The sequence below is a fragment of the Eubalaena glacialis genome, chromosome 17 (assembly GCF_028564815.1).
Source record: "Eubalaena glacialis isolate mEubGla1 chromosome 17, mEubGla1.1.hap2.+ XY, whole genome shotgun sequence".
In the NCBI taxonomy this organism is placed as follows: Eukaryota; Metazoa; Chordata; class Mammalia; order Artiodactyla; family Balaenidae; genus Eubalaena; species Eubalaena glacialis.
Window position 1 is genome coordinate 86,093,789 of NC_083732.1, and position 18,176 is coordinate 86,111,964.

Consider the following 18,176-nt stretch of genomic DNA (forward strand, 5'->3'; position numbering starts at 1 on the left):
ACTCTCCTGGGTATATATCCAGAAGACACGAAAACACTAATTCAAAAAGATACATGCACCCTGATGTTCTTAAGCAGTGCTACTCACAACAGCCAAGACATGGAAGCAACCCAAGTGCCCATCAACAGACAAATGGATAAAGAAGATGTGGTGCATATACACAATGGAATATTACTCAATCATAAAGAAGAATGAAATTCTGCCATGAAGCCTATGCTATGAACGAGGCAGCATCACCCAGACAAAGTGTTTTGAAGTTGCAGCCCTAAAATCTGAGAGCAGGATCTCCTTCTGGTGTCCCAGGTAAGACAAGAAACAAAGGTCTAGTTCCACAATGCTGTGCGTACAAGGCACACTTTCTCACAGTAACGTCCAGCTGTCACCTCCAAGGCTAAGTGTGAAATCCATACTTTTTCACAGCAGACAAGGTGTACAACGTGCTGCAGGAGCCAGTTTCCAATGAGATCTTGTTTGGGAGCCTGTTGCTGATGATCACCTTTGCTGAAAAGTGACACCACTTGAGTCACTGGCCACACAGGAAGCCAACTACGGTGGACTTTTAAACCATCTGACGGTCCTCTTAGCTTCAGGACATTACTGAGTTTCTCCCCCTCTAAAGATGGTTAAGAAAAAAAGAAGCAGAAAGAGATATGGGAACATATGTATATGTATAACTGATTCACTTTGTTATAAAGCAGAAACTAACACACCATTGTAAAGCAATTATACTCCAATAAAGATGTTAAAAAAAAAGAAAAAGAAAAAGAAAAAAAGAAGCAAGTGAAACCGAAGCAGGTGACACTTGGCTGAAGGATCTCAGGGACCCCTAGCGACAGAGCCCTGAAATGGGAGCCCAAAAGTGGCACCTTCTTTTCTTTGGAAATCTTCAAAGGAAGTGAAGGATTAAGATACTTGAGGACAAACCGTAGAGCACAGGGAACTATAATCAATATCCTGTGATAAACCATGATAAAGAACATGAAAAAGAATATATATATATATATGTATATATATGTATAACTGAATCACCTTGCTGTACAGCAGAAATTAACAACATTGTAAGTCAACTATACTTCAATAAAAAGTTTTTAACAAAAGAGACGTGAGGACATGTGTTCAAATCCCAGATGTGCTCCTTCTGTCTGTCCAGAACCGATTTGCTTAAAGGAGCACTGGACGTGGAGACAAAAGCCCTGGCCCTGCCCCCCGCCCGCCCCCAGCCTTGGGAAAGACTGATCACTGATCAATAGGAAAGGTCCCAGCAGCGCTGATAAATGCTGCTCTCACGTTTCCACTCTGGATCTTACACATCTTTTATATCTTGTTTACATGTAGTATTCCATCTCTACTTAAAGAGAAACACAAATAAATGAACATCAATTCTCCAAAGAAAGCCACAGAAATAGCTCAATTAGCATATGTTATTTTAGGATAAAATCAGGAAAACAAAACCAGAGTACTGCCAATTTGAAACTGGAAATAGGATGCCTTTTCCACAAGATAACAAAGGGAGAGCGATGGTCCCAGGTCAAGTAATGACACATGCTTGTTCTTTTAGAAACAAGAAATTCAAAGTACAGTCTGAATGTCTGAACCCTCTTCACAGCTGTCCTCAAGCACTGCACATCCCTAAAAGACTGGGAGTCATTATTTCTTCATTAAAGAGTCAGCCAAATCACAGAAATCACAGAGATGACAGTTTTAAGTCAGAACACTAATTTTAGGAATTATCTAAAGAAAAAGTTCATGCCAGCATCATCCCCCAAAACCTTTCCTCCCCAACAAATTTGTTGTTGATACTTATGGGGCAAACTCTCTTAAGGAATAACTGTTAGAATCTCTCTCTCTCTCTCTCTCTCTCACACACACACACACACACACACACACACACACACACACACACTTTTCAAAACCTAAGTTCCCAGGCTTCCCTGGTGGCGCAGTGGTTGAGAATCTGCCTGCCAATGCAGGGGACACGGGTTCGAGCCCTGGTCTGGGAAGATCCCACATGCTGCGGAGCAACTAGGCCCGTGAGCCACAACTACTGAGCCCGTGCATCTGGAGCCTGTGCCCCGCAACAAGAGAGGCCACAAAAGTGAAAGGCCAGCACACCGCAATGAAGAGTGGCCCCCACTTGACGCAACTAGAGAAAGCCCTTACACAGAAATGAAGACCCAACACAGCCAAAAATAAATATAAATAAATAAATAAATTTATAAAAAAACAAAAAACAAAATAAACCTAAGTTCCCGGAACTTCCTTTCTGCCACAGTTTCTACACACGCATGAAAAACTAATTTCCCCACCCCTCCCTCTTTCATCCTCTAAGGTCCCGCTCATTCTGTAAATTTTACCTCCAAAGACAAGCCTTCCCCCACTCCCTGTGATACAGTCATAGCATCATGTACCTCTCCTACCCAGCACTTAGCAAAGTTGCACTTTTTCATTTATTTGTGAAAAAATTCATTTCACTTATTAAATTATTAAATTAAGTGACAATTATTAAATTGCCCATCTCAATTATTTAATTATTAATTAAATTGCCCATCTCTCCCACTAGAATTGCGTGGTCTAACAGAGTGGCCGCAAGACAGTGCGCCTTTAAAGTAATTAAAATCAAATAATACTTGACGAGAGACCGAGGGGCAAGATGGCGGAAGAGTAAGACGCGGAGATCACCTTCCTCCCCACAGATACAGTAGAAATACATCTACACGTGGAACTGCTCCTACAGAACACCCACTGAACGCTGGCAGAAGACGTCGGACTTCCCAAAAGGCAAGAAAATCCCCACGTACTTGGGTAGGGCAAAAGAAAAAAGAAATAACAGAGACAAAAGAATAGGGATGGGACCTGCACCAGTGGGAGGGAGCTGTGAAGGAGGAAAGGTTTCCACACACTAGGAAGCCCCTTCGCGGGCAGAGACTGCAGGTGGCAGAGGGGGGAAGCTTCAGAGCCACGGAGGAGAGCGCAGCCACAGGGGTATGGAGGGCAAAGCGGAGAGATTCCCGCACGGAGGATCGGCGCCGAGCAGCACTCAGCAGCCCGAGAGGCTTGTCTGCTCAGCCGCCGGGGCGGGCGGGGGCTGGGAGCTGGGGCTCGGGCTTCGGTGCTAGCCGGGAGGGAGGCCGGGAAAAAGACTGCAGCTGCCGAAGAGGCAAGAGACTTTTTCCTGCTTCTTTGTTTCGCGGCGCGCAAGGAGAGGGGATTCAGAGCGCCGCCTAAACGAGCTCCAGAGACGGGCGCGAGCCGCGGCGATCAGCGCGGATCCCACAGCAACAGGGGCGCAGAGGGAAAAACGGAGAGATTCCCACACAGAGGCTCGGCGCCGAGCAGCACTCACCAGCCCGAGAGGCTTGTCTGCTCACCCGCCGGGGCGGGCGGGGGCTGGGAGCTGAGGCTCGGGCTTCGGTCGGATCGCAGGGAGAGGACTGGGGTTGGCGGCGTGAACACAGCCTGAAGGGGCTGGCGCACCACAGCTAGCCGGGAGGGAGCCCGAGAAAAAGTCTGCAGCTGCCGAAGAGGCAAGAGACTTTTTCTTGCCTCTTTGTTTCCTGGTGCGCGAGGAGAGGGGATTCAGAGCGCCGCTTAAACGAACTCCAGAGACGGCTATCAGCGCGGACCCCAGAGGCGGGGGCGAGCCGCGGTTATCAGCGCGGACCCCAGTGACGGGCATGAGACGCTAAGGCTGCTGCTGCCGCCACCAAAAAGCCTGTGTGCAAGCACAGGTCACTCTCCGCACCGCCCCTCCCGTGAGCCAGTGCAGCCCGCCACGGCCAGGCTCCCGTGATCCGGGGACAACTTCCCCGGGAGAGCGCACGGCGCGCCTCAGGCTGCTGCAACGTCACGCCGGCTTCTGCCGCCACAGGCTCGCCCCGCCTCCTCCGTACCGCTCCCTCCCCCCGGCCTGACTGAGCCAGAGCCCCCGAATCAGCTGCTCCTTTAACCCCGTTCTGTCTGGGCGGGGAACAGACGCCCTCAGGCGACCTACACGCAGAGGCGGGTCCAAATCCAAAGCTGAACGCTGGGAGCTGTATGAACAAAGAAGAGAAAGGGAAATCTCTCCCAGCAGCCTCAGAAGTAGCGGATTAAAGCGCCACAAACAACTTGATGTGCCTGCATCTGTTGAATACCTGAATAGACAACGAATCATCCCAAATTTAGGAGGTGGACTTTGGGAGCAGGATATATTAATTTTTCCCCTTTTCCTTTTTTTGTGAGTGTATATGTGTATGCTTCTGGGTGAGATTTTGTCTGTATAGCTTTGCTCTCACCGTTAGTCCTAGGGTTAGGTCTGTCCGTTGTGGTTTTTTTTTTTTTTTTTAACTTAAAAAAAAATTTTTCCCCTAATAAATGTTTTCTTAATAATTTTTTCCTTATTTTCTATTTTTAAAAAATTAAAAAAAAATTTTTAATAAGTTTTTTCATATTTTTTATTTTAGAAAATTAAAAAATTTTTTTCTTAATAAATTTTTTCTTAATAATTTTTCTTATTTTTATTATAAAAAATTAATAAATCTATTTTTAAGAATTAAAAAAAATTTTTCTTAATAAATTTATTCTTAATAATTTTTTTCTTATTTTTTATTATAATAGCTTTATTTTATTTTATTTTATCCTCTTTCTTTCTTTCTTTCTATTTTTTCTCCCTTTTATTCTGAGCCGTGTGGATGAAAGGCTCTTGGTGCTCCAGCCAGGCATCAGGGCTGTGCCTCTGAGGTGGGAGAGCCAACTTCAGGACACTGGTCCACAAGAGACCTCCCAGCTCCACGTAATACCAAACGGCGAAAATCTCTCAGAGATCTCCATCTCAACATCAAGACCCAGCTTCACTCAACGACCAGCAAGCTACAGTGCTGGACACCCTATGCCAAACAACTAGCAAGACAGGAACACAGCCCCATCCATTAACAGAGAGGCTGCCTAAAATCATAGTAAGGCCACAGACACCCCAAAACACACCACCAGACGTGGACGTGCCCACCAGAAAGACAAGATCCAGCCTCATCCACCAGAACACAGGCACTAGTTCCCTCCACCAGGAAACCTACACAACCCACTGAACCAACCTTAGCCACTGGGGACAGATACCAAAAACAACGGGAACTACGAACCTGCAGCCTGTGAAAAGGAGACCCCAAACACAGTAAGATAAGCAAAATGAGAAGACAGAAAAACACACAGCAGATGAAGGAGCAGGGTCAAAACACACCAGACCTAACAAATGAAGAGGAAATAGGTAGTCTACCTGAAAAAGAATTCAGAATAATGATAGTAAGGATGATCCAAAATCTTGGAAATAGAATAGACAAAATGCAAGAAACATTTAACAAGGACGTAGAAGAACTAAAGAGGAACCAAGCAACGATGAAAAGCACAATAAATGAAATTAAAAATACTCTAGATGGGATCAATAGCAGAATAACTGAGGCAGAAGAACGGATAAGTGACCTGGAAGATAAAATGGTGGAAATAACTACTGCAGAGCAGAATAAAGAAAAAAGAATGAAAAGAACTGAGGACAGTCTCAGAGACCTCTGGGACAACATTAAACGCACCAACATTCGAATTATAGGGGTCCCAGAAGAAGAAGAGAAAAAGAAAGGGACTGAGAAAATATTTGAAGAGATTATAGTTGAAAACTTCCCTAATATGGGAAAGGAAATAGTGAATCAAGTCCAGGAAGCACAGAGAGTCCCATACAGGATAAATCCAAGGAGAAACACACCAAGACACATATTAATCAAACTATCAAAAATTAAATATAAAGAAAACATACTAAAAGCAGCAAGGGAAAAACAACAAATAACACACAAGGGCATCCCCATAAGGTTAACAGCTGATCTTTCAGCAGAAACTCTGCAAGCCAGAAGGGAGTGGCAGGATATACTTAAAGTGATGAAGGAGAAAAACCTACAACCAAGATTACTCTACCCAGCAAGGATCTCATTCAGATTTGATGGAGAAATTAAAACCTTTACAGACAAGCAAAAGCTGAGAGTTCAGCACCACCAAACCAGCTTTACAACAAATGCTAAAGGAACTTCTCTAGGCAAGAAACACAAGAGAAGGAAAACACCTACAATAACAAACCCAAAACATTTAAGAAAATGGTAATGGGAACATACATATCGATAATTACCTTAAATGTAAATGCATTAAATGCTCCCACCAAAAGACACAGACTGGCTGAATGGATACAAAAACAAGACCCATATATATGCTGTCTACAAGAGACCCACTTCAGACCTAGGGACACATACAGACTGAAAGTGAGGGGATGGAAAAAGATATTCCATGCAAATGGAAATCAAAAGAAAGCTGGAGTAGCAATTCTCATATCAGACAAAATAGACTTTAAAATAAAGACTATTACAAGAGACAAAGAAGGACACTACATAATGATCAAGGGATCGATCCAAGAGGAAGGTATAACAATTGTAAATATTTATGCACCCAACATAGGAGCACCTCAATACATAAGGCAAATACTAACAGCCATAAAAGGGGACATCGACAGTAACACAATCATAGTAGGGGACTTTAACACCCCACTTTCACCAATGGACAGATCATCCAAAATGAAAATAAATAAGGAAACACAAGCTTTAAATGATACATTAAACAAGATGGACTTAATTGATATTTATAGGACATTCCACCCAAAAACAACAGAATACACATTTTTCTCAAGTGCTCATGGAACATTCTCCAGGATAGATCATATCTTGGGTCACAAATCAAGCCTTGGTAAATTTAAGAAAATTGAAATCGTATCAAGTATCTTTTCCGACCACAACACTATGAGACTAGATATCAATTACAGGAAAAGATCTGTAAAAAATACAAACACATGGAGGCTACACAATACACTACTTAATAACGAAGTGATCACTGAAGAAATCAAAGGGGAAATCAAAAAATACCTAGAAACAAATGACAATGGAGACACGACGACCCAAAACCTATGGGATGCAGCAAAAGCAGTTCTAAGAGGGAAGTTTATAGCAATACAAGCCTACATCAAGAAACAGGAAACATCTCGAATAAACAACCTAACCTTGCACCTGAAGCAATTAGAGAAAGAAGAACAAAAAAACCCCAAAGCTAGCAGAAGGAAAGAAATCATAAAGATCAGGTCAGAAATAAATGAAAAAGAAATGAAGGAAACAATAGCAAAAATCAATGAAACTAAAAGCTGGTTCTTTGAGAAGATAAACAAAATTGATAAACCATTAGCCAGACTCATCAAGAGAAAAAGGGAGAAGACTCAAATCAATAGAATTAGAAATGAAAAAGGAGAAGTAACCACTGACACTGCAGAAATACAAAGGATCATGAGAGATTACTACAAGCAACTCTATGCCAATAAAATGGACAACCTGGAAGAAATGGACAGATTCTTAGAAATGCACAACCTGCCAAGACTGAACCAGGAAGAAATAGAAAATATGAACAGACCAATCACAAGCACTGAAATTGAAACTGTGATTAAAAATCTTCCAACACACAAAAGCCCAGGACCAGATGGCTTCACAGGCGAATTCTATCAAACATTTAGAGAAGAGCTAACACCTATCCTTCTCAAACTCTTCCAAAATATTGCAGAGGGAGGAACACTCCCCAACTCATTCTACGAGGCCACCATCACCCTGATACCAAAACCAGACAAAGATGTCACAAAGAAAGAAAACTACAGGCCAATATCACTGATGAACATAGATGCAAAAATCCTCAACAAAATACTAGCAAACAGAATCCAACAGCACATTAAAAGGATTATACACCATGATCAAGTGGGGTTTATTCCAGGAATGCAAGGATTCTTCAATATACGCAAATCAATCAACGTGATACATCATATTTTTTTTTCTTTCATAATTGAGATTTTATTGGTTGTTTTGAGGATCAGTACACAGACATTTCAATTTGTACACAATTCTCAACATACGTACCAAAAACCTAAAAAATCATGTAGTTGTGATTCTTTTCTGAACAGTTATTCCAGTGACTTTCCAGCTTAAAATTTGGGGGCAAATTTTCCTTCGCAGGATATCAAGTACCAATATCTTCAAATATTGATATGCTGTTACATCGTAAGTCCCACTAATTCACAATTTAATATCATATACACTACATACTCAAATTGTCAATCGTTCACAGCACATTAACAGTTACTAGAAGAACTGGACTACCACGACCAAAGTTGTTACATACAGAGTGCACAAAATTCTGCCCAGGTGAGCCAAGATCAAGGGGTGAGTGGTTTGCTTTAGGAAACAATTCTACCAAAAACAACGTGGGAAGAGAAGTAATTTAAAGTGTTTAAGACATTAAATGCACAACTGACTCCAAACTGCCATTTAGTATGCTTTGTATTATAGGATAGAAAAGCTACCCCCCATCTGTGGAATGTTCAGCTGACACCCAAGACAATCAAAGCCTCCCATATTCAATATCCCACTATTTTCTGGTTGTACCAAAAAATAAACAACCAGCAAATGATTTCACCTCTTAAAAAAAAGCATTTACACTTAAAAAATGGGATGAGGTGGGATTCCTTCCTTTTTAAAAATGTTTCTAGAGCTACTAAAAAACTTGCATTTACAAAATAGTTGATAAAAATATTCCTCTGGATTGTACAAGAAGGGAAACAGGGATCACTGATAGGACCAGGTGTGTGATATTAATCAGACTTGGCTTCTTTCTCTCCTGCCTCATCAGAAGCTGGGCTCTCCTCATTTTTAGTTTCTCCATTTTCTGCAGGTAAGTCTTCTTTAGTCTCTTGGTTAGCCACTTCAGCCTGTTTTCCCTTTGCTCCCCTTTTCCCTTTTGTTTGCACTTTTTTGTCGGAAGATTTATCCTTTCCTGCCGCCTTTTTTGGCTTCGTTTCCACTTTTGCAGGAGCTGGTTTAGCTGACAACCTCGCCGATCTCCTCTTGGGCTCCTCCTTCGCCGCCCCCTCGCCGGAGCTGACCTTCCTCTTGGGCATCGTGGCGGCGGGGCGGGCGCGTGCCGGGTGCCTGCGGGCCGCGGCGCGCCAAGAGCCTTCGCGAAGCTGGGCTGCCTGGCCGCTGCCGCTCCTCCCGCCGCCCGAGCTGCTGCGACCCGCCGATACATCATATTAACAAATTGAAGGAGAAAAACCATATGATCATCTCAATAGATGCAGAGAAAGCTTTCGACAAAATTCAACACCCATTTATGATAAAAGCCCTGCAGAAAGTAGGCAAAGAGGGAACTTTCCTCAACATAATAAAGGCCATATATGACAAACCCACAGCCAACATTGTCCTCAATGGTGAAAAACTGAAACCATTTCCACTAAGATCAGGAACAAGACAAGGTTGCCCACTCTCACCACTATTATTCAACATAGTTTTGGAAGTGTTAGCCACAGCAATCAGAGAAGAAAAAGAAATAAAAGGAATCCAAATCGGAAAAGAAGAAGTAAAGCTGTCACTGTTTGCAGATGACATGATACTATACATAGAGAATCCTAAAGATGCTACCAGAAAACTACTAGAGCTAATCAATGAATTTGGTAAAGTTGCAGGATACAAAATTAATGCACAGAAATCTCTTGCATTCCTATATACTAATGATGAAAAATCTGAAAGTGAAATTAAGAAAACACTCCCGTTTACCATTGCAACAAATAGAATAAAATATCTAGGAATAAACCTACCTAAGGAGACAAAAGACCTGTATGCAGAAAATTATAGGACACTGATGAAAGAAATTAAAGACGATACAAATAGATGGAGAGATCTACCATGTTCTTGGATTGGAAGAATCAACATTGTGAAAATGACTCTGCTACCCAAAGCAATCTACAGATTCAATGCAATCCCTATCAAACTACCACTGGCATTTTTCACAGAACTAGAACAAAAAATCTCACAATTTGTATGGAAACACAAAAGACTCCGAATAGCCAAAGCAATCTTGAGAACGAAAAATGGAGCTGGAGGAATCAGGCTCCCTGACTTCAGATTATATTACAAAGCTACAGTAATCAAGACAGTTTGGTACTGGCACAAAAACAGAAATATAGATCAATGGAACAGGATAGAAAGCCCAGAGATAAACCCACGCACATATGGTCACCTTATCTTTGATAAAGGAGGCAAGCATATACAGTGGAGAAAAGACAGCCTCTTCAATAAGTGGTGCTGGGAAAATTGGACAGGTACATGTAAAAGTATGAAATTAGAACACTCCCTGACACCATACACAAAAATAAACTCAAAATGGATTAAAGACCTAAGTGTAAGGCCAGACACTATCAAACTCTTAGAGGAAAACATAGGCAGAACACTCTATGACATAAATCACAGCAAGATCCTTTTTGACCCAGCTCCTAGAGAAATGGAAATAAAAACAGAAATAAACAAATGGGACCTAATGAAACTTCAAAGCTTTTGCACAGCAAAGGAAACCATAAACAAGACCAAAAGACAACCCTCAGAATGGGAGAAAATATTTGCAGATGAAGCAACTGACAAAGGATTAATCTCCAAGATTTACAAGCAGCACATGCAGCTCAATAACAATAAAACAAACAACCCAATCCAAAAATGGGCAGAAGACCTAAATAGACATTTCTCCAAAGAAGATATACAGATTGCCAACAGACACATGAAAGAATGCTCAACATCATTAATCATTAGAGAAATGCAGATCAAAACTACAATGAGGTATCATCTCACACCGGTCAGAATGGCCATCATCAAAAAATCTAGAAACAATAAATGCTGGAGAGGGTGTGGAGAAAAGGGAACACTCTTGCACTGTTGGTGGGAATGTAAATTGATACAGCCACTATGGAGAACAGTATGGAGGTTCCTTAAAAAACTAAAAATAGAACTACCGTACGACCCAGCAATCCCACTACTGGGCATATACCCTGAGAAAACCATAATTCACAAAGAGTCATGTACCAAAATATTCATTGCAGCTCTGTTTACAATAGCCAGGACATGGAAGCAACCTAGGTGTCCATCATCGGATGAATGGATAAAGAAGATGTGGCACATATATACAATGGAATATTACTCAGCCATAAAAAGAAATGAAATGGAGGTATTTGTAATGAGGTGGATGGAGTTAGAGTCTGTCATACAGAGTGAAGTAAGTCAGAAAGAGAAAAAGAAATACAGTATGCTAACACATATATATGGAATCTAAGGGAAAAAAAAAAAGGTCATGAAGAACCTAGTGGCAAGATGGGAATAAAGACACAGACCTACTAGAGAATGGACTTGAGGATATGGGGAGGGGGAGGGGTGAGATGTGACAGGGTGAGAGAGTGTCATGGACATATATACACTACCAAATGTAAAATAGATAGCTAGTGGGAAGCAGCCGCATAGCACAGGGAGATCAGCTCGGTGCTTTGTGACCACCTAGAGGGGTGGGATAGGGAGGGTGGGAGGGAGGGAGATGCAAGAGGGAAGAGATATGGGAACATATGTATATGTATAACTGATTCACTTTGTTATAAAGCAGAAAGTAACACACCATTGTAAAGCAATTATACTTCAATAAAGATGTTTAAAAAATAATAATAATAATAATACTTGAGATCTTTAGATGCACCATCCACATCACAAGTGATCAAAGCCACAAGTGACCCACTGTTACCCTACTGGACGGCTCAGAACAGGAACTGCCCTATCACAGAGTTCTGATGGACACCACTGCACTGGACACTAAGCTCCTTGAGGGCAGGGACTGCGTCTCATTTTACTCAGGACAATCCCAAGAGAAGTACAGTACAGACACACCTCGTTTCACTGTACTTCGCAGACACTGCACTTTTTACAAATTGAAGGTTTGTGGCAACCCTGTGTGAAGCTAGTCCATCGGCACCATTTTTCTAACAGCATTTGCTCACTTGGTGTCTCTGTCTCACATTTCAGGAATTCTCACAGTATTTCAGACTTTTTGATGATTATATTTGTTATGGTGATCTGTGATCAGTGATATTTGATGTCACTATTGTAGCTGTCTGTTTTGGCATTTTTTAGCGATGAAGTATTTTTAATTAAGGTATGTGCATTGCTTTTTTCAGACATAATGTTATTGCACCCTTAATATACTACAGTATAGTGTAAACAACTTTTATAAGCACTGGGAAACAAAAAATCATGACTCGATTTACTGCAATATTCACTGTATTGTGGTTGTGTGGAACTGAACCCACAGTATCTCCGAGGTATGCCTGTACATGGAATAAAGTAGACAGTCCATAAATATCTGTGAAGGGGCTGTGGGGGGAAGTACACACCCTAATTGCTAACTTTACTACACCACACACCACATTGTAAAACCCAGAAGAAAGAAATTATTTAAGTCCTGTTACCTGATTAGAACAGAATACTAGTAATTAGTTACACTTCCATAACTTAAAATTGCATGACATAACTTCAAATATTCTATAATATCCACTCCCATTCAAATACTTACAAGTACCTAATATATACACACACAAAATTAGCTCAAAAACTATAGATTAAAACAGGTAACTAAAATGGTTTTACAGGTGAATTCTACCAAACATTTAAAAAATTAACGCCAATCCTTCTCAAACTCTTCCAAAAATTAAGGAAGAAGGAACAGTCCCAAACGCATTTTCCCAGGTTAGCATTACCCCAGTACCAAAGCCAGACAAGGAAACTACAAGAAAACTACACATCAATATCCCTGATGAATACAGATACAAAAATCCTCAACAAAATATTAGCACATCAAATTCAACAATACATTAAAAGCATCATATACCACGATCAAGTGGGATTTACCTCTGGGATGCAAGAATGGTTCAACATACACAAACCAATAAATGTGATACACACATATTAACAGAATGAAGGATAAAAATGATATGGTCATCTTGATAGATGCAGAAAAAGCATTTGACAACATTCCAAATCTTTTCATGATAAAAACCCTCAACTAATTGGGTGTTAAAGGAACATACCTCAACATAATAATGGCTATATATGACAAGCCCAGAGCTAACATACTCAGTTGGTGAAAGGCTGAAAACTTTTCCTCTAAGATCAGGAATAAGACAAGGGTGCCCACTCTTACCACTATTCAACACAGTACTGAAAATCCTAGCCAGAGCAATCAGGCAAGAAAAAGATATTAAAAGGTATCCAAATCAGAGAGGAAGAAGTAAATTATCTTTATTTGCAGATTATATGATCTTATATAGAATCCTAGACTCAACCAAAAACTGCAAGATCTAATCAATAAATTCAGTAAAGTTGCAGGATATAACATTAACATACAGAAATCAGTTGCTTTCCTACACACTAACAACAAAATATCTGAAACATAATAAAGAAAGCAATCCCATTTACAATAGCATCAAAAACATAAGATAGTTAGGAATTTAACCAAGGAAATGAAAGAACTGAACACTAAACTATAAGACTTTGATGAAAGAAATTGAAGAAGACACAAAAATGGAGAAGTATCTTGTGTTTGTGGATCAGAAGAATATTGTTAAAACGTCCATATTACCCAAAGCCATCTATAGATTCAATGCAATCCCTATCAAAATTCCAATGGCATTTTTCACAGAAATAGTAAAAGCAATTCTAAAATTCGTATGGAGTCACAAAGACCCCAATAGCCAAAGCAATCCTAAGACAAAAGGACAAAGCTGGAGGTATCATATTGAATACTTCCCAATTTCAAATTATACTACAAAGCCATAGTAACCAAAATATTATATAGTAATCAAAACAGCATAAAAATAGACACACAGACCAATGGAAAATAGAGATCCCATAAATAAACTGCTGCATATGTGGTCAACTAATCTTTGACAAGAGAGCCAAGTACAAAGCCATAGTAATCAAAATATTATATAGTAATCAAAACAGCATAAAAATAGACACACAGACCAATGGAAAATAGAGAGCCCATAAATAAACTGCTGCATATGTGGTCAACTAATCTTTGACAAGAGAGCCAAGAATATTCAATGGGGAAAGGCAGCCTCTTAAATAAATGGTGCTGAGAAAACTAGATAACCACATGCAGAAAAATAAATCTGGACCCCTATCGTAAATCACTCACAAAAATTAACTCAAAAGATTGAAGACTTAAACATAGGACCTGAAACTGAGAAACTCCTGGAAGAAAACAGAGAAAAGCTCCTTGACGCTGGTCTTAGCAACAATTTTTTGGGTCTGACACCAAAAGCTTGAGCAACAGAAACAAAAATACAAGTGGGGCTATATCAAACTAAAATGATTCTGCACAGCCAAAGAAACAATCAACAGTATGAAAAGCCAACCTACAGAATGGGAGCAAATATTTGTAAATCATCTATCTGATAAGGGATTAATATCAAAATGTATAAAGAATTCATACAACTCAATAAAAAAAATCTGATTTCAAAATAGGCATAGGAACTGAGTAAGATACTTTTCCAAAGATGACATACAAATGGCCAAAAGCTACATGAAAAGGTGCTCAACCATCACTAATCATCAGGGAAATGCAAACCAAAACCACAATGAGATATCATCTCACATACTTTAGAATGGCTGTTCTCAAAAAGACATGAGATAAGTGTAGGCAACATGAGGAGACAAAGAAAAAAGTGTACCCTTGTGCACTGTTGATGGGGATGTAAATTGGTGCAGTCACTGTGGAAACAGTGTGGAGATTCCTCAAAAAATAAAAAATAGAACTACTGTATCATTCAGCAATCCCACTTCTGAGTACATATCCAAAGGAAATGAAAAAAGGATCTCAAAGAGATATCTGCACTCCATATTTTTACAACATTATTCACAATAGCCAAGGTGAGGAAACAACCTAAGCATACATCTACAGATGAACAGACACAGAAGATGTGATACATATATATACACAATGGAATATAATGCCATGAGAAAGAAGAAAATCCTGCCATTTGCAACAACATGGATGGACCCTGAGGGCATTATGCTAAGTGAAATAAGTCAGAGAAAGACAAATACTGTATGGTATCACTTATATGTCAATCTAAAAAAGCCATACCTGCAGAAACAGAGAGAGAATGGTGGTTACCAGGGGCTGAGAGGCAGGCAAAATGGGGAGATGTTGGTCAAAGGGCAAAAACTTGCAGTTGGAAGATGAGCATGTCCTGGGGACCTAGTGCACAGCATCATGATTATAGTTAACAACACTGTATTATATATTTGAAAGTTGCTAAGAGAGTAGATCTTAAGTGTTTTCACCACAAAAAAGCAACAGTAATTAAGTGATGTGATGGTGGTCTTAGCCAAGCTATGGTGATAATCATTCTGCAATATACAAATGTATCAAATAAACACAATGTACACCTTAAACTTACACAATGTTCTATGTCAATTATCTCAATAAAGCTGCAAAACAGATAACTAATGATGTTGCACACCTTTCATTTCTTACTGTTTGGATATACACTTTTGTGAGGGGTCTCTTAAAATATTTTCTTCGTTTGTTACTGGGTAACATCATTAGTTATCTGGGAAAAGCCAATTAGAACACAATGAGGTTACACATGAACAAGAACAGCTAAAATTTAAAAGACTGACCCTACCAATCGGTGGTGAGGATCTGGAACACCAGAGAACTCTCATGCAGATGGTGTGTGTAAATCAAAATAAGCAGGTTGAAAATCTGGATGACTGTAGAGCTATCAAAGCTCAACATACACATAACCTATGATCCAGTAAAACCACTTCTGGGCACACACCCAACAAAAATGTGGGCTGATGTCCACCAAATACCTGTACAAGAAAGCTTATTATTCATAACAGCCAAAAAGCAGAAACAACCCAAATGTCCATCACGAGTAGATTGGATAAACTGCAGTATTTTCACACAGTGGAATATCACCCACCAATAAAAAGGAACAAACAAACGCAACACACAACAACATGCATGAATCTCAGGTATAATGCTGAGTGGGAAAAAAGACACATAGGACTTCTGATCTCCAGAACTGTAAGAGAATAAATTTGTGCTGTTTAAAGCCAAAAAAAAAAAAAGACACAAAAGAGCATATACTGTATTTATTTCTTCTATATGAAAGACAAGAACAGGCAAAACTAATCTATGATGATCAATGTCACAATTACAGTTACCTTGATGCAGGGTCATCAACAGGGAGAGGACAGGAGAGGACTGGTGGGTGCTGGAAATCACCCCCATCTGGGTCTGGGTGGTGGGTGCAAGGGTGAATATGAATACACAAATAAATTCGGAGGCAGAGTCAAGATGGCAGTGTGGGAAGGTGCGGAGTTAGCGTCTCCCCACGACTAGGGCATCTGTTGGGCACTAGTAGGGGACTGTGACGCCCAAGGAGACGGGAGGAACCCCAAAGTGAACTGGTAGGATGTAGGGGGACTGAGCGGGGGAGGAGGAGTGGAGGACAGACAGGATCGGCACCCCTGAGGCCGGGGAGATCAGGAGAGGCAGGTGGAGGGGCCCTCCGGGAGGAGCAGGAGAGGAGCGGACGGCGATCACCGGGCCCACTGGGGCCGGGGAGCCTGCTGAGATCCCAGGCTGGTAGACCCCCCCAAAGCCCCCTCCAAGCCACGTAGGTCCTTGGGGGCACAGGAGGGAGGCTGGGAGATCAGGAGAGGCAGGCGGGAGGGACTCTCCGGGAAGAGCGGGAGAGAAGCAGAGGGTGATTGCCCCTCCCACTCGGGCACAGGGAGCCTGCTGGGCTCCCAGGTGAGGTCCCCCGCCCTCTGAGACCAAGGGTGGGGGGCACGCCTGGGCCCCTTCTGTTCCTTGAGCCTAAGCCCCACCCCCCACAGCCCCCAGGGCCTTTCCAGCCCCATGGTCCTGAGCATTGGCCCCGCCCACCACCAAAACCTCACCCTTGCTTAGGTCCCATGCTCCACAGCCAAGGACTCCCCCCCCACTTTTTTTTTTTTCTTTTCCCTCCTCCTCTTTTTTAATATTATGGTACTCATGTACCTTCCGGTTGTTGATTCATCTATATTTTTATTTTTACATTCTTCCTAACATATCTGTTAGTTTCCTAGTCTAATTTTATTTACTTTGTTATTGTTTTTTTTTGGTTTTTTTGCCGCCCCAGGCAGCTTGCAGGATCTTGGTTCACGAACCCAGGGTCGGGCTGAAGCTCCTGCACGTGGGAGTTCCAAGTCTGAACCACTGGACTAACAGAGAACCTCAGACTGCAGGGAATATTCACTGGAGTGATGTCTCATGGAATTCCTCATCTCAGCACTAAGACCCTGCTCTACCCACCAAAACCCAGCTCTACCCTATAGCCTACAACTCCAGTGTTGGAAGCCTCACGCCAAACAACCAGTAAGACAGGAACAGACTCCCACTCATTAAAAAAAAAAAGAGAGAGAGACAGCAAAAAATTATCTCACAGATGAAGGAGTAAGGTAAAAACCTATAAGTCCAAAAAAATGAAGAGGAAATAGGCAATTTACCTGAAAAAGAATTCAGAGTAATTATAGTAAAGATGATCCAGAATCTCGGAAATAGAATGGAGGCACGGATTGAAAAAATACAAGAAATGTTAACAAAGATCTAGAAGAACTAAAGAACAAACAAACAGAGATGAACAATACAATAACTGAAATGAAAAATACACTAGAAGGAATCAATAACAGAATAACTGAGGCAGAAGAACGAATAAGTGAGCTGGAAGACAAAATGGTGGAAATAACTGCCGAGGAGCAGAATAAAGAAAAAAGAATGAAAAGAATTGAGGACAGTCTCAGAGACCTCTGGGACAACATTAAACGCACCAACATTCGAATTATAGGGGTCCCAGAAGAAGAGAAAAAGAAAGAGTCTGAGAAAATATTTGAAGAGATTAGAGTTGAAAACTTCCCTAACATGGGAAAGGAAATAGTCACCCAAGTCCAGGAAGCACAGAGAGTCCCATACAGGATAAACCCTAGGAAAAGCACACCAATACGCTTATTAATCAAACTAACAAAAATTAAGTTCAAAGAAAAAATATTAAAAGCAGCAAGGGAAAAACAAGAAATAACATACAAAGGAATCCCCATAAGGATATCAGCTGATTTCTCGGCAGAAACTCTGCAGGTCAGAAGAGAGGGGCAGAATATACTTAAAGTGATGAAAGAGAAAAACGTACAACCAAGATTACTCTACCCAGCAAAGGTCTC

At 41.0% G+C, this 18,176-nt stretch overlaps 2 protein-coding genes across 5 annotated transcripts in view; both read right to left on the reverse strand.

The window, feature by feature from the left end:
* Positions 1–18,176, reverse strand: part of TRAPPC9 (trafficking protein particle complex subunit 9) — a 535,221-nt gene that overhangs the window by 348,437 nt on the left and 168,608 nt on the right. The window lies entirely within an intron of this gene.
* Positions 8,668–9,054, reverse strand: LOC133076990 (non-histone chromosomal protein HMG-14-like). Its single transcript, XM_061171705.1, has one exon. It carries the CDS (start codon positions 8,990–8,992, stop codon positions 8,687–8,689), a length of 306 nt encoding a protein of 101 aa, XP_061027688.1. The 5' UTR covers positions 8,993–9,054; the 3' UTR covers positions 8,668–8,686.